General features: G+C 40.1%; 1 protein-coding gene across 1 annotated transcript in view; it reads right to left on the reverse strand.

Annotated features, from left to right (window-relative positions):
* LOC111155237 (NME/NM23 family member 8) overlaps window positions 1-24,143 on the reverse strand; it is a 57,811-nt gene that overhangs the window by 18,066 nt on the left and 15,602 nt on the right. Inside the window, exons 5-10 of the mRNA XM_022515351.1 lie at window positions 22,450-22,566; window positions 14,979-15,045; window positions 13,852-13,925; window positions 10,938-11,030; window positions 9,779-9,963; window positions 2,794-2,969 (exon numbers count right to left, since the gene is read on the reverse strand). Coding sequence (XP_022371059.1) covers window positions 2,794-2,969; window positions 9,779-9,963; window positions 10,938-11,030; window positions 13,852-13,925; window positions 14,979-15,045; window positions 22,450-22,566 — 712 coding nt within the window. The remainder of the gene's footprint in view (window positions 1-2,793; window positions 2,970-9,778; window positions 9,964-10,937; window positions 11,031-13,851; window positions 13,926-14,978; window positions 15,046-22,449; window positions 22,567-24,143) is intronic.

The following is a 24,143-nucleotide window of genomic DNA, read 5'->3' on the forward strand; positions in this document are numbered from 1 at the left end:
TCTGTATTGATTAGGTCCCTAGCCTTTGGTACTGCCTCTTGTTCTTTTTTTTGTGGTGAATTTTTCCGCCTTGTCATTTTGTCCAGATAAGAGTATACGAAGGAGCAAGTAAAATACTAAAAGGGTGGCAACAACCCCAGGAAAATATACTTTAACCAAATCAGAAGAGATCCCAAATTGTGAGGCGGAAGAAAGGGGATAAAAAGAGGTTCAGAAAGAAAAAAAAAAAATTAAAAAAAAATGAAAATGAATAAAGAAAAAATATAAAAAGGAAAATATATATATATATATTAGATAAACTAGTTAAAAAACGTTAAAAAAGAAAAGGGTAAAAGTTAAAGAAAATTTGGCAGAAGAAGAGAAAAAAAATTGAAAAAGAAAAAAAATTAAATCAACTGCAAGGCTAAAGAATCATGGGGAGAAAGCCATGAGTTCCATGCTTTGCTTTCTCCTCCTCTGGAATTCCGCTGCTCTCCTTGGTATTGAAACTGCACTCCTTGGTAGGTGAACTTGGTCCTGGCTGGATTTCTTGTTGATCTTCTGGGGGAGGGGCCTGTTGTAGTGATTCTCAAGTGTCTTTGCCCCAGGTGGAATTGCACCGCCCTTACCAGGGGCCGGGCTGAGTAATCCGATCGGGTTTGCTTTCGGGAGCTTTTGTTCCCTGAGCGCTTTCCGTAGAGTTCAGGAGGACGAGAATGAAGATGGCGGCCTCCCTGTCTCCAGCCCGGAGGAGCGGAGAGCCCGGGGCCCCACTCCTCAGTGCGCCCTCAGAGAACAGCGCCCAATTACTCCCATCACCCTGGCCTTCGGCCATGCTCTGAGCTGACCAAGCCTGTGACCGGTTCAAGGTAACCCTGAGCTGAGAGCTCACTCCTTGGCTCTGTCTCTGTAGCCGGCTTCCCCTCTCTACTAACTGTAAGCTCTGCGACACTCAGACACCCCCAATCCTTCTGTGACCCTGCAGGATCTGAGGCCACGCTGACCCCACGTGGGCTTCACCCTGGTTAAGCCTCTGGAGCAATGTCCCTCAGTGGAACAGACTTTTAAAAGTCCTGATTTTGTGCTCCGTTGCTCTGCCACTTGCCAGGAGCTGGCCCCTCCCCCTGCAGTCTATCTTCCCGTCACTTTGGATTCACTTCTCCACCAGTCCTACCTTTCAGAAAGTGGTTGATTTTCTGTTTCTAGAATTCTGTTCTTCTTCTCCTCGATCTCCCGTTGGATTTGTAGGTGTTTGCAATCTTTAGATAAGCTATCTAGCTGATCTCCTGCTACCTGAAGTAGTCTCAGCCTGCTACTTCTCCACCATCTTGACTCCTCCCTCCTCACTGGTAGATTCTAATAAACATTTAAGGAAGATGGAATATGAACACACTCTTTCTTCAGAGAAATGGGAGTACCTACTTCTCATCTCATTCAATAAGGCCTACATTACCCTGACACCAATACCAGATAAAGACATGAAAAGAAAAGAACAAATATTTCTCATGAATATAGACACAAAAGGCAACAAAACAGTAAAAAAATCAAAACCAGATATATGTAAAAAGAACAATATAAAACCAAATGTGACTTATCTGGAGGAAGTAAGACTGGTCCAATATTAAAAAATCAAAGCAACTGCCATATTACCAAACTCAAGAAAACAAAACATAATCATTATCTTTAGATACAGGGGAAAAAAGTTGAGAAAATACAATTCCTATTTATGATTAAAAAAAAAAAACTCCTCAAACTAGAAATAGATCAGATTTTTAAAAATTTAAATAAAGGTCTATAGAGCTAATATTGTACTCAATGGGAAAAGACTGAATTATTTTGCTATAAGGTCAAGAACAAAGCAGGCGCGTCACCTCTTGTCAGCATCATAGAGGACGTTCTAGCCAGTTCAATGAGGCAAGCAGAAGAAATAAAAGGCATACCAATTCAAAAGAAAGAGGAAAAACTCTCTCAATTTGCAGGTGATACTTATTGCTCACATCACTGGCTCTCAGCTTGACATTCTGTCTTGCAAGGATGCAACTGACAACGTCTGGAGATATTTTTGGTCATCACACTGGGGGTGTGGAGGACGTAGTGAGTAAAGGCCAAGGATATTACAAACATTTTACAATGCAACAGGACACTGCCTCTTTTTTTTAGAGGGGGTAGGGGCAGCAGGAGAAGGAGAGAGAGAACCTTAACAGGCTCCACGTCCAGCACAGATCCCAAGGCACAGCTCAGTATCAAAACCCTAAGGTCATGACCTGAGCCAAAATCAAGAGTCGGTCACTTAACTGCCTGAGCCACCCAGGTGCCACAGATATAACCTCTTTCAACAAAAAATTATCTAGCCCCAAATGTAAGTAGGTCTGAAATTGAGAAACCTTGGTCTGCATAGAAATTCCCAAGGAACTACAGCAAAGCTTCTAGAACTGAGTTCAGCAAGTCAAAGAATATAAGGTCAATATACACGTATCAATTGTATTTCCATATACCATCTATAATGTGAACTTATGGTCTGTATGTCTGCTATGTGAACATGGGAAAAGGTTAAAAATAACTAGCACTCTTTAGATGCCAGGCACTTTATGTTCTCATTTTTTTTTAAGTAAGCTCTACTCCCAAAATGGGGTTTAAACTCATGACCCTGAGACCAAGAGTCACATGCTCCACTGACTGACTGAGCCAGGCACCCCTCATTTTAATCTTCTGAATTTCATACATGAAGAAACAGGTGCTTTTCTTCAATGTTAAATTTTAAAATAGTATCTTTTAAAATAATTATACTAGGGTGTATTTATATTTATTTCTTACCTTTCTTTTCTTGAAAGATAGCTGGCCAAAGTAATGCCAGGATCTTTTCTAATTTGAGATTTTTCATGTTTTTAAAATCAGGGAAGAACACATCAATGAAATGGTTAACATTAGTTACAGTCTCTTCAACATCACAAAACTGAGATATATGTTGTCTTTCCAGATATTCTTGTAAGCTGTGGAAATCCAAAATATAATTTAAGATTAATGTAAGGTAAAGCTTAATAACCATGCCAAAAAATTAAAACTGATAATAAGTTCACAAATATTTTGTGATTTAATAAACAAAAACTGAATGTCATAGAAAGATAAGTTGTATTTTTCTGTCAAATCAGACAATATGTATCTAACTTTTTGTTGAACCAATCCAAAAATCAATTACATGAAATCATGTATGCTTGACTTCATGGGAGGATAAAGAAGACCAACATAAAATGCAGTTAAAAATGTTTTTCTTGGGGCACCTGGGTGGGCTCAGTTGGTTAAGCACCTGACTCTTGATTTTGGCTCAGATCATGAGCTCAGAGTTATGAGATAGAGCCCTGCATCAGGCTCTGGGCTGGACAGGGAGCCTGCTTAAGATTCTCTCTCTCAAGGAATCCATCAAAATCCTTGAAGAGAACACAGGCAGCAACCTCCTCGACCTCAGCCGCAGCAACTTCTTCCTAGGAACATCGCCAAAGGCAAGGGAAGCAAGGGCAGAGGAAAAGGATCTCAAGCACACTCCACACTGAGCATGAAGCCCTCCCTACATGGGGCTCAATCCCATGACCCTGAGATCACGACCTGAGCTGAAGCCAAGAGTCAGATGCTCAACCAACTGCACCACTCAGGCAGCCCCGTTTAGTACTTTCGGTGTTTTCAATTCTAGTACTTTATTTTGCCTGGTTATATTTTTTTTGCCATCCCTTTATTTTTATTTTATTTCTTTTGTGTGTTTCTTCTGAACAGAATATAGATAAGTGCAGTTTTTGAAACTTTTTATTTTGAAAATAATTCCATTGACAGGAAGGTTGCAAGACAAGGATAATGAACTCTAGATTCACCAACTGTTAACATTTTGCCACATTTCTTCTCTCTGTCCCTCTCACTTCCTCTCCTGTCGTGTGCGTGTGTGTGTGTGTGTGTGTGTGTGTGTGTGTGTTATGTGTATGTCGACTGAACCATTTAAGAGCAGGCTGCAGATATTTTAAACATTCACCCTCCTAAATATTTCAGGAAAGTTCACATTGATACAAAACTATTATCTCATAAATAGTTCATATTCAAATTTCACCAACCTTACAGTATGTCCCATCAATAGTAATTTTTCCTAATCCTGGACCACACATTGCCTGTAATTGTCCTAGCTCCCTAGTCTCCTTGAGTCTCTGTCAAGGCCTTAGCCTTTTCATCTTCCATGATACTGACATTTTGTAAAGTCCAGCTTAGCTGTTTTGCAGAGTTTTCCTCATTTAGGATGGTTTCAAACAATTAGACAGACCGGTAGTTTCCTATTAATTTCAGGGTATAAAATCTTTGGCAGGAGTATTATTTAAGTGATGTTGTAACCTTCATACACCACAATATGATGTACACAATTTAAGTTTTTCCCATTGTTAATGGTATTAATGTGGTTAAAGTGGTATCTTCCTCTTTGCTCCTCTGGAAAGCTACAGTGTCCACCTTGTAAATAAAAAGAAATCTGTGAGAACACTATTTGAAACTGTATATATTTTTCATGCAATGGTTTTAGTACCCATTGATGATCCATTGTTACTATAATGTTTTTTAATGTACCTTTTTTTACCTTAACCTTAATAGTAATCTCTGTATTTAATGGGATAATTAACCTTTTCATATTTAGTATAATAGCCATATACTTAACTACCTTCCTTCCATCTGACTTTATATATACACTATTTATTTTAAATTGTACTTTTTTCTTTTTTTCTTTCCCTTATTTTTCTGGTCTGAGCAAGTTGCTATCCATCCCATGTGTTCCCCTTGTTAATGTAGAAGTTCTATTATACTTACCCATGGCACTGATGTTCACCATCTTTTAGCGGCTTCTGTAACCAAAAACATGTGTTCCAAATATTTCTTAACGTTCTGGCACACTATTTCTCGGCTCTATCATCCTACCCATCCCCACTTCTCTAAACTTGAAAAAGAACTTTAAAATACTGTGTCACTTCTTCATTTCAGCTCTCTTCTCTCCACTCTGAGAAGAACCATTTCCCTTCCCTCTTCTCCCTCATGCTGAAGTGTCTCTTTTCATTTTTTGTTTGGTCAAGTCTCCTTTCAAATATTTTTCAGGCCACATATTCCTAAGCATGTCCTTGAGCATATCGTCCTTCACTTCTCCAGGTAGATAGGATATACCAGCTTCATGAGGATGCAGGGCATATGTGGTTTCTCTCAGTGGTCTGATGACAAGTCCCATGCCAGTGGGAGAATTTTTCCTTGTAAGAAACTTGTTCTCAAATGCTGCCAACCATGCCGTTGGTGGAAGGGAACCAAGTGCAAGTCACTGGGGGATGCACTGCCTCTAACAAATCTTAACCCAATTTTAAATTAAAAGTTGGGCTGTTTTTTAGCATCACCAGTGATTCTAAACAACGTTAGTGATAAATTTACTCCTCCTTGAAAAAAACTTTGTCTAAATAATTCCTGTGGTTAGCGTTAAATTTTAATAATATATGTGTAGGCTTCAAGTTGGCATATTTTCATTCCTTATCTTTAATCAACAGTGTACTGTAGCTTATACTCTGCATGTAAGAATCAATACTAAAACAACAAAGCTATTGGCAGAATGCAGTTTCTGGAGTTTATTGTGAAACAGGAATTTTATGTATCTCTATTTAACATGAATATATAGTAAAGATCAATTTTGAGAAAGCCATTGACAAATCTTCAAAATTTAAGGCTAACAGACAAAATTCGCACCTTATTACTGTGATAGACTAATACGTATATAAGTATGAATGCTTTTTTCCTTTCTAAGAAAACACATTAATGTAATTAAACAGGATTAGCCTATTATTTGTTTCATTTTTGGTATTAGAATATTCCTTTTTTTTCTTTTTTTGCTTATATGTTTCACAAAGGACAATTTTCATTATTTATGTTTTTTTCCTGGCCATCATTATTTTCCTTGTTCAATAATTAGCCCTAAAAATAATACTATCATATAGAGGAGAGGGGTGTTAAGACAATTACCTGCTTGGGGTTTCAGACATGCTAAGCACATCACTGTCTGTTCTTTCTCTCTGGAAATGGCATTTAGTGCTTTTTCCCAGGATATCCCCCCGTCTGTTTTCGTGCATCAGTCCAGGCTGAGTGACTGTAAGCCCTTTCAATTGGCAGATGCATTTATTTCTTCATTTCAGGGAATTTTTCCCCCTATTCTTTGTCGAATTATAGCTTGTTCATCTATTCTTTCTTCTCTGTATGGAATTTCTCTTACTAGCAGATGGGTTTTTCCCAGTATGTTCTCCACATTGCTTATTCTCTTGCTCTCATGAAGTCTGTCTCATTTCTGTACTGTAAGCTATTTCTTTCATCTGATTTTCTAAGTCATTAAAATCAAGTCTCAAACGACTATCACACCATCTAATTCTCCACTGAATTTAGAGTTCAAATCACTATTTTATGGTTCAAATTTGAACGTCTCTTTTTACGTGTATGTAGCACTTGCATCTCAAGTATTATTAGTAGTAGTAGTTATATACTATTAGTTATATGTTATTAGTAGTAGCAGTAGTGGTACTAGTACTATTATTTTACTTAAAGATTTTTCCAGCCCGAGCAGTTCTTTTTCACTGGGCTTATGTTTGTTTTTGTGTAGAGCTTCCTTTCTCTGGCTGCTAGGCTCCCTCAGGTGGACAGCCATTTTCTTTGGTTGGTTTATTGGGGCTTACATCTGGGTTTTGGTATATGAGGTGTTGGAAACCGTATAGCTGAAAGACAAAAACGGCCTCTAGACTACAAGCAAGCAGGGTGTCACTCCCCTGTGGGAACAAATGGTAAGAGCCCTTATAGAGCTGGTCCTCAAAGGCAGGCAATTTTTGTAATTCTGCTCAGCTCCATCTTGGGCTTTCAGTAGGGGGTGGTTCAGGATGGCCCAGTGTAGTCCAGTATCAACCTGGCCTTGAGGAGTTACAAGTCTGTTTGTTGGTTATCCCCAGGTTCTTATCCCCAGTGATTGAGCTCAGACACTTCCCTGTCAGTGGAGAAAGCACGACACTGCCCTCCCTTTCTCCTTAGTTCTGAACCAACAGAGCTCCAGGTCTCACCTAGGGCCAGATGCTTATGAGCACAGGTTCTCTTTGATGCTAGAAAGGCAAGAAGCTCTGGAGATGGGAGTAGAAAGTAAAAGTATACAATTCAGACTGCTCTGAACCCAGAAATATTTTTAAAGATTATTTTAGGAATTGTATCTATTATCTTCAATCTAAATGAGAGTTTTATTTTAGGAATTGTATCTATTATCTTCAATCTAAATGAGAGTTTTATAAAAGAAAAACTTGCTCTCTACAGTTATGACATGTATAGAGATAAATTGGTTACCAAGAATAGAATATACACTTTGTATGGAGAGAGAAACACAATAAATTATAGTGGGTAGGCACTGACATCTTCACTAAGTCATAAAGATTCGGGCTGAAAGGAACTTTAGAGATCATTTCATTTCCTCCCATCTTTGTATGCCCAGGACTTGGCACATAGTAGGATTTAATAAATATTAAGTAAACAGAAGGATGCGTAAAGAATGAATGAGTGAATGAGTGAATGAGCGAGTGAGTGAAGATTTCCAGTAACCGCTTATCTGACTCCCAACAACATAGCTAGTAGAACCACACCTTCCTCTTCTGTAGAATCACCGGAAAGCAAAGAAAAAAGACTCTGACCTCTGAGTTCTTAATACGCAGCCTGATTAAGGAGACAAGCAAACAGATAACAGACTGTGATCAAAAGTCATCATGGACAAATTTGGGATCTGGATGAAAACTACGGCTGCCTGTGTCCTGTCTTCCTGGGTCCTCCTGCCGGCCAGCCACTGAGTCCCGTGGGCTACTTCTGATGTACAGAAAGTTTTCCCAGACCATGTGTGTTCACATGTGAGTTTTTCTCTGTGGGGACGACCACCCTGACCAAGAAGGGGAGCTCTGCTCCTGTTCACAGAAGGAGCCACCTCCCCCTCCCACTCTAATTGCCCTGCTTTTAATTTCCTTTCTTCCTCACGGACCAGCCCCACCACCACCCAGGGAGGAAGGTGAGGAGGCTCTGAGATAGCGGAGAGGCAGCCACAAAGAAAGAAAGTGAACAGACAGGTAAATCACTCATGAGAGTTCTTGTCCTTGATCCTTTGGGTTCTGGGCTTACTTAAAAGACGACAGTAGGAGTGCTTGACACGTGTTATACTGTGCTTCCAGAACGCAAGCTGTGCAAACAGATTCCCAGACAAACACACTCCCCACCACTCCATGCTGCCTGCCTGGGGCCACTGCTCAGGAAAAACATGGGCCAAAGGAAAATGGAGCCTCTAAGTCTCTAAGTTCAAAAAAAAAAAAAAATACTGCAGACTTTTCCAAAGCAAGATTAACACATCTCACTCCACACCCACTCCACCAATGGCCTAAACTCTTCATGTTATTATGTTGGTATTCAACAACCAGAGACAACTGCTTTTCAAGGTCAGGTGTGATGAAGACTCACCGAACGATGGCACGGGCGGGATGCTGACTTCTCTTACGCAAGCTGCCTCAATGAATGCTTCATGGAACATCTTTTAAAGAGCTCAAAAGTTCCGGTATAAAGTCTGGTACCTTTCTGAGTGCGACGCTCCCCACCCAAACCTTCCCTCTGACCACTGACTATCATCCCCCTTTAAGATTGTAAAATGAAGTACTACTGTTCACGAAGCCCTATGTTGGCAGTTGATGTAACTCTAAGCCCCTCAATCCCACTTAAAACCTGGAACCAATGACTGTAGGGTCACCCTGCTACCTAAAACGTATGACACCAGTAGGAACCAGCAGATATAGCTGGTTATAGCTATATAGCTATATAGCAGATATAGCTCAAGAAAAGCCACTACACACATTAATAAGACCACAAGGAAAGTTCTGGAGATGCCTGACAGAAAACCCAGTGAAGATGCACTGTCCATCGGGAAGAGACACATGATGGACTCTCAAGACTCCGCTCCTCTCAGCTTCCTACTCACCCACCTTCGTTTCAGGCATAGCCCTGATGACTCTTGTGGTAAACTGGACTTTCTGAGTCTTCCGAGGAATAAAAGACACAATGGCAGTGCATGAAACCAGCACTATGTCTAGTCCTTACATTCATTTTCAAATATTTAAAAACCCATTAGTGAAAATATGCAACCACTAGGTTCTTAGCAATTTATAACCACTAACTGCCTTAAGTAAAAAAGGGGAGAGCGTACTTCCAATGTCTTTAGTAGGACGCAAGGCAGGTGGGAGTGAATGTGGGGAGATGGGAGAGGAGAGAGACCTGGCAGGAATAACACATGGTCCCAATCTATTGGAGGGCCCCAGGCTGGGAGGCCAGACTGGTGTGTCCAGCTTTAGAAAGACAAACAGGACACATTTTTCCCTTTCTAATCCTCTTGACATAAACTTTCAGGGAAATCTCAGCTTTGCTGTATATATGGTTTTTTAGATCAACAGGAAGAAACACTTGTGCATCCAACGTAAAAATGTGTGTTCTTGGGAGTTCCTGAGGGGGGCGCTCAGTTGGTTAAGGGTCTGCTTTCTGCTCAGGTCATGATCCCAGCATCCTGGGATGGAGTCCCGCATCTGGGTCCCTGCTCAGCGGGAGGCTGCTTCTCCCCCTCCCTCTGTGATCTCTCTTTTTCTCTTTAGTAAATAAATATTTTTAAAAAGTGCGTTCTTGGATTTTGAGACATTTGGATATTACACTTCATTACCTACTAACCCAATGTCTACTGGTAGGTTTCCTGGTCTCGAGCTACCTGTCCCTCTTCTTCTTCATCCCTGGAGGTATGACCACATCAGGGTGATCCTCATGTATTTCATCTTCGGTCTCAGGATTGGGCCTAGTTTCTCCCAGGGTGGGCTGTTCTTCATTTCCTTGAGATACAACTAGAATATGGCTCAGACCGCTGGTCATAAAAAGGACAAACTCTTCAAAGTCAGGCTACAAAATAAGATGATAAACTGCTTACTTCAGGCTTCTGAGATAGAAGACTAAAAAGGCAGCCATTCCCCGACCCAAGCAACATCGTCCCCTTCCCAACCACAAGGCAAGGGAATGTTCGCTCTATCAGCCCCCAGTGAATAGTCGCACGTTGGAAGGATGGAAATTCAGAGCTCACAGGGACTGACCTTAAGGATGGTCTAATAACCATTCTCAAACTTCAGGATGCTTCCAAATCCTCTGCCGGGCTTGTTAAAACACAGAACTGAGAAGCCCAATCCCAGAGTTCAGGACCATGGAGGTTGAGGGGAGGGCTTTGGAAGTGGATTGACTCAAAAGTTCCCACATGATGTTGAGCCAGAGGGTCCGACCTTTTCCTGGGACCAACAGAGGCGGCCTGAGTCTCACAGCCAGCTGACACAGTGCCGTTCACTAGAACTTTCTCTGATGAAAAATATGCTTTTCTGGGCTCTCCAACACGTGTAGCCACGTGCAGCTACTGAGCCCCTGAAACGTGGCCAGTGCAACCGAAAACTCTCAATCTTGTTTTACTTGATTTGATTTTAGTGAATTTAAATTCAAATGGCCACGCGTAACTGATGGCTACCAGACTGGGCAGGAGATTTCCAGAAACTCTGTCTTCTGACCCCCAAACCACTGCCCTTTCCAATACACAGCACTCCTTTCTTATACTCCCCGAGGCAGAAAAGAACAGAACTTGGGACATAGGCCTTTAGGTAAGGAAAGGATGAAGACTTCCCTATGAGGGTTATGAGAAGGAGCTTTCATCCGGGGATAAAAATCTATAGGAAAGGCCTGGATGTTCACGTCCAGGGGCTGATGCAGGGAGTCTGAGAGTACGTAAGCCGAACAGAGCTTCACTCCAACAAAGACCAGTCGGACCATCCGCTCTTGTTTTGCGGCTGCATTTGAAAACACAGCAGCTTCTTTTCGTTTGTGTCTAATTTCCTTACCTGGTCTGCTATCCGATGATAGAAGTCCCTTACTTGTTGTTCAGTGAGCAATCTCTTATCCTCCATTTCTATGACAAAGCCTGCCTTGATGATCTTCACAGAGAGAGTCGGATCCAGGCGCAGAGGGGAGCACATGTAAGACAAGGCAAGGACATTTCTTCCCTGTGTTTAACAAACCATCCAGATTTGAACACATTTCAGGTAATGACTTCAGCACGACCCATAGGGCACTAGGTCTGAAGAGGCTCAAAACTACGTAAACAAAGAAGGTCATCATCATACCTCCTGGTCTATAAGTTTTCAAAGCTCAAACCAGAGACTCTGTAGTATTTCCATTAAGTGAATTGCCCCAAAACATGAAAGAACTAAGTAAATTCCAAGGGAAGATACCGTACTTTCTGAATCAGTCACAAAGACACGTTTATAAGCGCTTTTAACCATCTACCTTCAAAATTGGTTTAACATTAGTTCTTTATTTTTTCTTAACATTAGTTCTTAAAAAGCTTTCCTTTGTTGAGGCTGTCACTCATAATCTAGTATATTTTACACTTCATCGCCAAAAAAAAAAAAAAAACCACTATCCAAACTATGGGAAAGGCCAGAATTTAAGATTTAGCCATGCTCTATCTTCAAAAAACAAAACAAAACAAAAAAAAAAACAAAAAACGTAAAGACAAATCCAGTTTGCATGTCAAGTACAGTAAAATGTAACAAGGAGAAGTTTGAAGCAAATATGACAAGTCTACTGAGGTACCAAATAATATAATGTAAGTATAATCCAGGTTCAAAGCAACTCAGTAATTACAGCTTGACGGGCATATCCAGCACCAGGTGCCTCCTGCTTCTGTTATGAAACTAAATACTGTACTGGTTTCCACTGGTCTTCTGATACGGCAGAGCACTATGTACATCCTTCTGAACCCTCTCCTGCCAGTCTAATTTGAATAATTTCCAAATACTCAAATCATGTCTTTTTACATTACTTAGTGTCTGACAACAGAAAGTAAAACCCAAACAATCAATATTTAAACTCAATAAGCTTTCCTTTACTGTAATTTAAATATGTAGTGTGTTCATTTATTTCGATTCAAAATATTCTCCCTTTTTTTTGTCCTGTTGGCTGTTAGCCCATTACCGTATTCCAGAGAGGTGAGATATTCAGGAGATATTCATAATTTACATCTCTGAAGTGTTATTTTCTATCTCAAAACAAAAATATTAAGATGAATGCCACTTCCTGTCGGCACACGGGAGAAGAATGAGGCACAAACAAGTCAGCTGCAAGAGAAAGGGAGCAGGGGACGACAGTAGAAAAGACTGTTGCCCTGAACAATTGCTCAGTCTCGCTTTTATTAGATAGAAATGGTCGGTAACCCACAGAAGAGCCGAAGAAAGACAAACATTGGTCATAGGCCTTGTAGATAAACAAGAAGGAGGGCAAAATATGTCTCTACAAGCAGTATAAAGTTTATAGTGGAACAAGCACCTTTAAAGGACTTATCTAATTAGCCACTGGTGCTCTCCGGGCATAAAGGGGAGATAAGGGAAAACTGAAGCAGGCGGCCTTGCGCCCTGAGCGGGCGGGCGTTCCCAGCTGCTCAGCTTCAAGGCCGTGTATCGTCCTCTCCCCCAAAGGCCTGTTGCCAGTATGTGTTTTTCTCACGGCCATATCTAAATGTGCTTGGTAACTAGTAAAATTTCCCATGGGTTATATTTTAAGTAATACATTGTTCTGAGGGGCAGTTGCAGGTGAACTTACGCTTAATAGAATTGCCCCAACTGAAAGAACTATATAACTTTGAAAAGCTTTACTGTCCTAGCTAATCAAAATGTGCTCGAATAAGGAACAGTAAACCATGACTATGTGATACTACTTTTTTAAAGTTTATAAAGTAAAAAAAAAAAAAAAGTTTATAAAGTATAAGTAATCCATAGGGGGTGGGGGTGCGGTTTGATGCCCCCACACATACACCAAAATCTGGAAGAAAAGGGCTATCCTTAGAGAGTGATATTATTAAATCAATGCACAAAAAGAAGAGACCATACATCCCATGACCATGAACCAACGACCTTCTCATAGGTTAATCAGTGATCGTGCTGCTGTAGCTAAAGAAGGAGTGCATGATGGGAAGTTCATCAAGGGATGGCCAACCCCTCCTGGTATCTCCCTAGGTGACCTCCTCTATTCTCCAGGCAACAGTCTTTCAAATTTCAATTTACTGTTGCTGCGTCAACACAAAGTCATTGCTAAAGAGTCGGCAAAGTACAGCTTGCAGTCAACATCTGGCCCACCACCTGCCTTTGGAAATGAAGTTTATTGGAGCGTGGCCACACCCATTCATTTCCGTCCTACCTACACTGCTTTCTCAATGTGATGACAGCTCAGCAGTGGTGACAGAGATCATATGCCCCACAAACCTGAAAACAGTTACTCTCTGGCCCTTTCTAGGAAAAGTCTGCGGATCTTTGGAGTAGAATACAGTTTTCCTCTTACAAAAATTTATTTTAGCTCTAAAGCAAGCCAAAACATTAAATGCTTCCTTACTCTACCATGTATCTAAAAAAGACCATACGTTTGTCACAACATACAGAAAACAAAACAAGCCAGTGTAAACTTATAACAAGTTTCCATCGTTAACAACTAAGCAGGAAGAACATTTGTTATAATCCAATATAACAACTGTAATTTTTATCATTTATATTAGACGCTGGTAGAGCAGAGTTCTTTAAATAAAGATACTTGAGTAAGTCTGACTTTTGTCAAGACAAAACATTCCAAGCCTTTGGAGGTACCTAGCACCAGAAATTTGTTATGTTCCATTTCACTCTAAATGATAAGTTTGTCTCCAAACTGACAGTCCAGACGTTGTTATGTTGCAATTAATTTAAAGTATTGTGGGGAAATATCACTTACTTTTTGTTTAATCTCTTGAGATATTCTACTAATCACAGCATCAGGTTTGATAATAGCAATACAGTAGAGTTGATCTAGGGGAAAAAAAGAGAATTTCATTTTCTTGGAAGTCTAGAAAATGAAGGTTTTGGCAATTAGAAATGTAAATTATTAAGGTGCAGTGAGTTTTTTTTCATTGACAGCTTAGTTGTTATTACGGCACTCCAACTACCAAAGGTTCTCCTTAGAATCAAAGTGCAGTTCCTGTATTTGCATGCAGGAGAAACATTCACAAAAATTGGTGGTCCCGAGGCAAAAAAAAAAAAAAAAAGAGTTAGATGGGCACTAGTTATTTTAATATAATTCACATGCATTAAAATCATAGTATCACTCACTGATGAGTGGAGTTTCAACACAAGCAAACACAACAGACTGATGGATTTCACCATCTACAGATTTATCTACATTTATCTATGCATTCTTTTTTTTTAAGATTTATTTATTTGACAGAGAGAGAGAGAGAGAGATCACAAGTAAGCAGAGAGGCAGGTAGAGAAAGAGGGGAAAGCTGGCTTCCCGCCGAGCAGAGAGCCCCATGCGGGGCTTGATCTCAGGACTCTGAGATCATGGCCTGAGCTGAAGGCAGAGGCTTAACCCACTGAGCCACCCAGGCACCCCTATCTACACATTCTTATGATGAGCTTTTAGTGCACGACAGCCCACTGAGGACACCATCTCTGCTCCCTCCTAAGTAAGAACACACACTCACACATCTATGCAGACAATCCAGGAGGAAAGTTTTAAACTGTAAAGTAAACTGACATGTGGGTCATTGAGGAAGAAATTATTTTCACAAGGTTTTAGAAGAAGATGAAGGATGAAATACGAGGAGGCTGCTGTCTCATTAGTCACAGGAGACAGGAACCCCTGGTCCTGGGTAACCTCTGAAGGCTGCAGGCACAGAGACCAAAGGGAAGGCAAGGGGAGCAAAAGGTTTGCTTGTTAGTAACAGAGTCTAGTATTATCCTGCCAGTCCCGTAACAATAACATTGCGGTCACCACCAGCTTTTCTGGTCCTACAACTAGTGCTCTACTGAACATCCCTGTACACAAATCCTTTGCCGTTACCCTGCAGGAACTTTACTTACCAACACTTTCACTGGGTGCATCCCCACCATTATCCTCATCTGGGTCTACAAACAGAATTTCATGATACTGTGGAAGAGAAATGCAAGTAGAAGTTACATTTTAATATGATAGGAAAAGAGTTTTTAGAAATTTTGTTCTAATAAATATTTATAATCCAAGGGATAAAGGGTAAAGTGGAAATGTGCCCACATATATCTAACACTACTTTTCCCCATCTTTCCACTGAAATTTAAAAAAAAAAGGAATGTTTAAAATGATTAGGATGGTAAGGTTATCAGAAATAATACATATGGAAACTGATTAAAAACCAAAAACCTTGGAGCGCCTGGGTGGCTCAGTGGGTTAAGGCCTCTGCCTTCGGCCCAGGTCATGATCCCAGGGTCCTGGGATTGAGCCCTGCATTGGGCTCTCTGCTTGGTGGGGAGCCTGCTTCCACCTCTCTCTGCCTGCCTCTCTGCCTACTTGTGATCTCCGTCTGTCAAATAAATAAATAAAATCTTAAAAAAAAAAAAACCTTAAAACTTAGAAAGAGCACAAGGAATAAAATAAGAAAGAAGCAGAAAGTAATAACAAAGCAATAAATTAGGGGCGCCTGGGTGGCTCAGTTCGTTGAGCATCCAACTCTTGGTTTCGGCTCACGTCATGATCTCAGGGTCATGGGATCAAGCCCACATTGGGCTCAATGCTCAGTGGGAAGTCTGCTTGAGATTCTCTCTCTCCCTCTCCTTTGCCCCTCCCCTGCATGCTTTCTCTCTCTCTCTCAAATAAATAAATAAATAGAAAGAAAGCAACAGATACATAATTATCATGTTAAAGATCAAAAGGGCATTCAATGAGTTTCAAGATCCGATCCTGACCATTTCCCTTAATAAACTAGAAACAGAAAAATACCTCCTTAACTTTTAAAAAACTGTCTTGCTCAAAACAATAACCAATTTTCTACTATAAAGTAAAACACTGGGAAGGATAGGGATGGGAGTTCCTTAATTTCTTGAGAAGCCCTTAAAGTGCTTCTGTGATTCTGTTTTAACTATCTGAAAGGTTTATATATTTACATATATACATTTTTCTGGCAAGAGAGTGCATAATTTCAGAGTCTCGATGACATAAAGACTTCAAAATGTATGGAAATGACTATACTGGAAGCTCTCATTCTTATTATAACCAGGAATAAGATAATTATAACAGCTATAACTTCAAATCGATCTGACTTTATATTTGCTGGACATGTGCTGGCTGATAGAGCAGCCACTAACCACATAAGGCTATTTCAGCACTTGAAAATGAACTTAGTCCAAATTAAGAAGTGCTATAAGCGATAGCTCCACAGTACATTCCGAAGATTTAGTATGAAAAAATGATTGCACCTGGGTGGCTCAGTGGGTTAAAGCCTCTGCCTTCGGCTCAGGTCATGATCCCAGGGTCCTGGGATCAAGCCCCACATCGGGCTCTCTGCTCAGTGGGGAGCCTGCTTCCTCCTCTCTCTCTCTGCCTGCCTCTCTGCCTACTTGTGATCTGTCTGTCAAATAAATAAATAAAAATCTTAAAAAAAAAAGAAAGAAAAAATGATTGCAGAATACCTTATTCCTTTTTTAATTTTTTATTTCTTTTCAGCGTAACAGTATTCATTGTTTTTGCACCACACCCAGTGCTCCATGCAATACGTGCCCTCTCCAATACCCACCACATGGTTCCCCCAACCTCCCACCCCCCACCCCTTCAAAACCCTCAGATTGTTTTTCAGAGTCCATAGTCTCTCATGGTTCACCTCCCCTTCCAATTTCCCTCAACTCCCTTCTACTCTCCATCTCCCCTTGTCCTCCATGCTATTTGTTATGCTCCACAAATAAGTGAAACCATATGATAATTGACTCTCTCCGCTTGACTTATTTCACTCAGCATAATCTCTTCCAGTCCCGTCCATGTTGCTACAAAAGTTGGGTATTCATCCTTTCTGATGGAGGCATAATACTCCATAGTGTATATGGACCACATCTTCCTTATCCATTCGTCCGTTGAAGGGCATCTTGGTTCTTTCCACAGTTTGGCGACCGTGGCCATTGCTGCTATAAACATTGGGGTACAGATGGCCCTTCTTTTCACTACATCTGTATCTTTGGGGTAAATATCCAGTACTGCAATGGCAGGGTCATAGGGAAGCTCTATTTTTAATTTCTTGAGGAATCTCCACATTGTTTTCCAAAGTGGCTGCACCAACTTGCATTCCCACCAACAGTGTAAGAGGGTTCCCCTCTTATTTTTTATATTGAGTACATATTTAAATGGGAATCTTTTTAATATATAGGATTAAAAATTAATTTCACTTTTTTTCTAAAAAAAGAGAGAGGGGGAAGCAAGCTATAAGAGACTCTCAACGATAGAAAACAAACAGGGTTGATGGAAGGAGGTGTGCGGGGGATGGGCTAGATGGGTGATGGGCATTAAGAAGGACACTTGTTGTGATGGGCACTGGGTGTTGTATGTAAATGATGAATCACTGAATTCTACTCCTGAAACCAATATTACATTATATGTTAACTAACTAGAATTTAAATAAATATTTGAAAAGAAAAAATAATAATAATTTCCTTTTTTCTTTGTTGCTTTTAATATGATTAGTAGAATATTTTAAATTATGTATGTGACTCACAACATGAGTTGTATTTTTTTTACTATCAGACAGGGCTGTGCTAGACCAGTCAATTAAATAAGAAAGTTAAACAACAGAAGCATTCAACAAAGTGGAGTAATATAAAATAAACATATTAATACATTTCTTACATTCAATTGTTATTAATTAAAACTGGATATCATTCTGTAAGAACAACCAGAACAACAACATAACCAGAGAACAGAGTATACACAGAGAAAGGTACATAGAATATAGCAATTAGGAGTATATATTTAGGAGTTACTCTGCCTGACATCAAATTCTGGTTTCAACACCTACCAGCTGTCTGTTTTTGGGGAAATGACTTAATGTTTTTAAAGCCTTGTCTTATTATTTGTAACTATCTCATAAGATTTGGGGTTTTTTTAAAGATTTTATTTATTTATTTAACAGAGAGAAACAGCAAGAGAGGGAACACAAGCAAGGGGAATGGACAGGGAGAAGCAGGCCTCCCACCGAGTGGGCAGCCCGATACAGGGCTCAGTGTGGGGCTTGATCCCAGGACCCTGGGATCATGACCTGAGCCACAGGCAGATGCTTAACAACTGAGCCCCCCAGGTGCCCCATCTCTCATAAGATTTCTTGAGATTCCCATTCAAGATGGCAATATAAAAGGTTGAACTTAACTTCCTCCCATAAACACACCAAATCCACAGCTCTATATAAAAAAAATTTCCCCTGAAAGAAATCCGGAGAAAGGCTAAGCAACTCCCACATGTCAGGCAAATGAGTTGGGGGGGGGGGGAACCCATATTGAAACGGGTAGGAGAGTAGAAGAGTTTCAGACACAACTTCACCATCAACTTCACCATCACCACAGCGACACACACTTGGGTTTAGACTCACCCTATAATGTGCCAAATTTCAAGACTTCCATTTGAGAGCTAGGTCCTCCAAATCCCTACCTCTGAAAGCCAAATATGGCTTGTGTCCATGAGTCCCAAGAGGCTAGAGTAAACAAACAGTTCTTAACAGGCTGATAAGGACGGGCTGTGGCTATCCCATCAGGGCTCAGTGCACAGGCAGCTCACTGACATGCCCAGTTTTCTCTGAAAGAAGCCTATTTGAAACTCTTAAAAGCTGTAGGCTGAGAGGCAAGCTCATAAATGAACACAGATCTAGGGCTGACTGTAGTCCTCTCTGACCAGGTAGGATGACAGGTACCAAGCACTATCTTGGCACCTTCCCTCTGCCCTGCAGAAGGTGGGTGATGTCCATGTGAAGATGGCTTGAGCACACATCTGGCAACCTACCCCAGCCTTTGTGGGTGCTCCCAAAGGACACATCCCTTACAGCCTGACTACAGCGGCCATCAGAGGGGTTCAGTTGTTGGGTTCAGTGCAACCAGCTACATTTGGATAAACCACCCATACAGAAAAATCAGTAAGAAAACAGTGGACTTAAGCTATATGTTAGACCAGGTGGACTTAACATTTACAAAACATTCCACCCAAAAGCAGCAGAAGACACATTCTTCTCAAGTGCACATGGAACATTCTCCAGGACGGACCACATGTTAGGCCATATCAAGCATCTTTTTCCACTGCAACAGTATGAAACTAGAAACCAACTATAAGAAGAAACCTGGAAAATTCACAAATCTGTGATGATTAAACAGGCTACTGAACAACCAATGGGTAAAAGAAGAAATCAAAAGAGAAATTTGAAAGCACCTGAGACAAATGAAAATGGAAATACTACATACCAAAACTGTCAAAGTGCAACAAGAGTTCTAAGAAGGAAGTTTATAGTGATAAATGCTTACATTAAGAAAAAAAAAAAGATCTCAAATATACAACCTAACTTTTCATTTTAAGAAGCTAGAAAAAGAGACCTAATGGAGTCAAAGTTAATAGATGAAGGTAATAACAGAGTTCAGAGGAGAAATAAATAAAATGGATACTACACAGATAATAGAAAACTCGATGAAACTGAAAGCTGGCTTTTTAAAAAAATAAAACGACATTTAGCTAGACTGTGAAGGAAAAAAGAGGACTCAAATAAATAAAATTAGAAGTGCAAGAGACGGGGGCGCCTGGGTGGCTCAGTGGGTTAAAGCCTCTGCCTTTGGCTCAGGTCATGATCTCAGGGTCCTGGGATCGAGCCCCATATCAGGCTCTCTGCTCAGCAGGGAGCCCGCTTCCCCCTCTCTCTCTTCTGTCTCTCTGCCTAATTGTGATCTCTGTCAAATAAATAAAATCTTTAAAATTAATTAATTAATTAAAAGAAAAAGATAAGCAAGAGGAGACATTTAAAAAGATATACCACATGAAATACAAAGGATCTTAAGAGACTACTATGATCAACTATGAAATCACTATCTCAAAGAGTGTGAGTGCGTCCAGATGGCTCAGTCGTTGGGCATCCTGCTCTTGATTTCAGCTCAGGTCATGAACTCAGGGTCGTGGGATAGAGCCCCACAGGAGCTCCAGGCAGTTGTGGTTGGAGACTGCTTGGGATTCTCTCTCTCCCTCTGCCCCTCCCCTGTCTCTTTCTCTCAAAAAAAAAAAAAAAAAAAAAAAAAAAATTATGTGCATACCCATGTTCCCTGTAGGATTATTCACAATAGCCAAAATATGCAGACAACCTAAATGTCCATCAATGGATGAATGGATAAAGACAATGTGGCATATGTATGCAATGAAATATTACTCAGACATAACAAAGGATGAAATCCTACTATTTATGACAACACAGATGGACCTAGAGAGCACTATGCTAAATGAGACCAGTCAGACAGAGAAAGACAAATACTATATGATCTCACTAATATGTGGAATCTAAAAAAAAAACCTAAACTCATAAACACAAAGAACAGAATGGCAGTTACCAGAGGTAGAGGGTGGGAAGTGGAGGAATTGGGTGAAGGTGCCCAAAGGTATAAACCTCTAGTTATAAGATAAGTAAGTTCTGACAGTGTAACACACAGCATGGTGACTATTCCTAATAATACTGTATGGTATACTTGAAAGCTGCTAAGAGAGTAGATCTTGAAAGTCTTCATCATAACAACAACAACAAAAAAAACTGTAGCTAGGGAAGGTGACACATGTTAAACTCAGTGATCATTTCACAGTATAGACATATTAAATCACTATGTCATATACTTTCAATTAATACAATGTTATTTGTCAGTTATATCTCAATATAACTAGGAAGGAAAGATTTCTGTCTAAATTAAATGAGGAGATCTCTTTTAAAATCTTGGCAAGCAACAGCTCCTCAGTAATTCCTAGTTATTACAATTTTCACAAACAAGTGGGAATGGGGTGAGGGGTGCAGCAGTGAGAGGGAGACACAGACAAAGAAAAGGGAAGGGAGAAGATTCCCTGACAAGAAAACCTGAAAAGCAAAGAAAAATGTCTTTGGATATGAAAAATCACTATTATAAATGTAAATTCCCCAAAAGTTCATTTTTTTCTTAACACTCAACCCAAAAAGTACTTTGTGCATGGTATGGGTATTAGCACATTGACATAGAGTACAAGAATTTTTCCCAGTTTGTTGTTTTCCTTTTACATTTTAGGGTGCACTTCAAGGTTTTAAATAATCAAATCTATCAATTTTACCTTTTTTGATATCTCTTGTGTTATGCTTACAATGCCTTCCTCAACCTACAGCAATACAAACATTCACCAGTACTTTCTTCTAATACTTTCATGCTTGTTTCTTCATAACCAACTCTGTAATTTATGTACATGATATGAGAAAATGGTACACATTTCTTATGCAAAGATCTAACCCAATATTCCTAAGTCTGTTTATCAAATTTTTTTAATCCTTTCCTTATTTAAACTGAAACTTTTTATAACAAATACTTAATACAACCTTGAACCTGTACCTTCTTCTTTCTATTTTTCAGTATTTCTTGCCTCTACTTTCCACTTTTTAAGTTCATACTTTCCCTTCTTGCTCTTGTGGTTGGTTTGGCGTGCACAGATGTATTGTGTGTGTGCACATGAGCACGTGCACAAGCTCAGGTGTGTTCATTTCCCTAACACCTATAGCTCTTCCTTATCTGCCTGTATTTCTGATCACTTTCCTCTGTGGCTTCCTTTCTAATACTATTGTGTTCATACCTCCACATGCTTTGTAGCTTCTTTCTTAATTTTTAAATAGTTTATCTTTCATTACATAAATGATACACTTCCCACACAGGATCTTATTCTAAGTGTCCTAGCAAAGTGATATCTTGTTTTCATTTGCCAATCGATCTTGGTCCTCTTTCCATAACAGTAAGTACTGAGCCAGAACACACTAAATAATATTCCACTGCATGGATTTGTATAATTTATGACAAGAATTACAGACATCTTATGGAACTTGCTCAGCAATGCTGGACATTTAAAGATTTTTATTGTTTTATTTGAGAGAGAGCAAAAGAGAGAGAGCACGCGAGCAGGGAAGAGGGGCAAAGGGAGAGGGAGAAGCAGGCTCTCTGGTTGATTCCAAAACTCTGAGATCATGACCTGAACTGAAAACAGATGCTTAACCAACTGAAACACCCTGGCACCTGGGGATGGCTCGACATTTAGACTGATACCAAATTTTTAATAACAAACAACTGTGCTATAAGTGCTGTTTTCTATATTTGTCTTATTATCTTTGTTGGAAAAATTATTGGAGTGTTATTGTTCAGTCAAAGAACACAGGAGTTTTTTAAGGCTTTTGATTCATATTGCCAAAATACCTACCAGAAAGTCTGTATCATTCAGACACCTAGATGGTTATAAAACTTGGGAAAATACAACAAAAAATATGTAATGCACTTTTTTAAGAATAAAACTGTAAAGAATTACCTGAGGTCGAACCATTTCACCTGCTGCAATTTTCTTCTCCTCTTCGACCAAGTTAATAATTTTTTGATTAACAAGTGGTGCATTTGCACCATGGATCTTTGCAACAATTTTGCCATTCTATACGGGAAAAGAAAGCATGAAGGAAACTTCCATTTTTAGGAAAAGTCTGGTATTCAACTTGACGAAGTCATCCCACCCAGCCCTACACCCCACCAATCCTTTCTAGCTATTATAATTAGCCATTTTAAAATAAAGTATTAGTGATAGGAAATTACATCTTGATTTGAAAAACCCAGCTCTTTGAATTCTCCCTCCACGATATCTGTTCTCCTACAACCAAAGGCAAAGCATCCCTGCATTATGTTCGATGGTTCTGTACAGGCCGCCCAATATTACCTTCCCTAATTATTTTTTACACTATGCCCCCTTTTGTCCATCTTTCAACACATATTCACAAAAACCTGTTTACTGGCACTGTTCCAAGCATGATGGTATGGAACAGCAATCCTGGTATGTGGCGTAATTAAATTACCAAAAAGGAGAAAAAAAAAAAAAAAACACAGACAAACATATGTAATATAACAACCTTGACAAGTACCACCAAGTACAAAGCACTGAGAGCATCTACAAGAATGTGTCCTGGTCAAGGAGATCAGCAAAGTTGCTTATCGATACCAGGAAGGGATTCTTCAGTTAAAACATGTAGGATGGGTAAGGGATAACAAGGCAAAATGGAGAAGAAAGAACATTCCAGGCAAAAGGAATAGAGATGCAACAGTCCTGAGGAATTCCCCAGAAGGGAATATGGCAAATGAGAAGACCAGCCAAGAAAGTGAGGGGATGCGTGGTATGAGATGAAGCCTAATTGCGAGGGGGAGAAAGACCATGCAGAGGCTTGTGGGTCTCGGAATCATACAGCTTTTAACCTAACTGCAGTGGGAAGCCTTAGGCATGTTTAAATAGAGCCAGTGACCACAATTTGAACTGTTAATTGTCAAAGATCATTTCAGGGCACCTGGATGGCTCAGTTAGTTAAGCACCTGCCTTGGGCTCAGGTCATGATCCTGGAATCCCGGGATGGAATTCCATGTTGGGCTTGCCGCTCTATGGGGAGTCTGTTTTTCCCTCTGACCCTTCCCCTTTTCATGCTCTCTTTCCCTCTCTCATTCTCTCTCTCAAATAAATAAATAAAAATATTTTTTAAAAAATAAATAACGATCATTTCACCTACCATGTTTAGAAAGAGTTAGAGGGGAGAAGATACTTGTATACACATTAGGAGTTATTCTAGAGATGACTGTGAGAGAGATGGTTGCTCAGTCTGTGGCACTGGTGATGGAGATAGAAAGAATGGAAAGACACAGACGAGTATGAGAAAGACTTGGGTGGTGAAATTGACAAGTCTGAGGTCTGGAATGGATTGGGTGTGATGTACAGAGATGTCACTAGGCTGAGTTTTCTGTTTCTGTCAAGAAAGTGGATAAATTAAGATATTAATCAACCAATGTGGTGACACTTAGAAGACCACATTTCCTGGCAGGGCGGAGGGGGGAGGGTCTGGTATTGGACCAATCCTTTATGAAAGGCCCTTCAGACAACAGAGGGGAAGTCAAAGCATCAGTTGGATATACAAGTCTGGAGCTCAAAGTATAGGAATTAGCTGAAGAGATAAAGTTGAGTTCTCGATACGTAGG

The sequence above is a fragment of the Enhydra lutris genome, unplaced genomic scaffold (genome assembly GCF_002288905.1).
Source record: "Enhydra lutris kenyoni isolate GAN:26980312 unplaced genomic scaffold, ASM228890v2 scaffoldscaffold40, whole genome shotgun sequence".
NCBI lineage: Eukaryota > Metazoa > Chordata > Mammalia > Carnivora > Mustelidae > Enhydra > Enhydra lutris.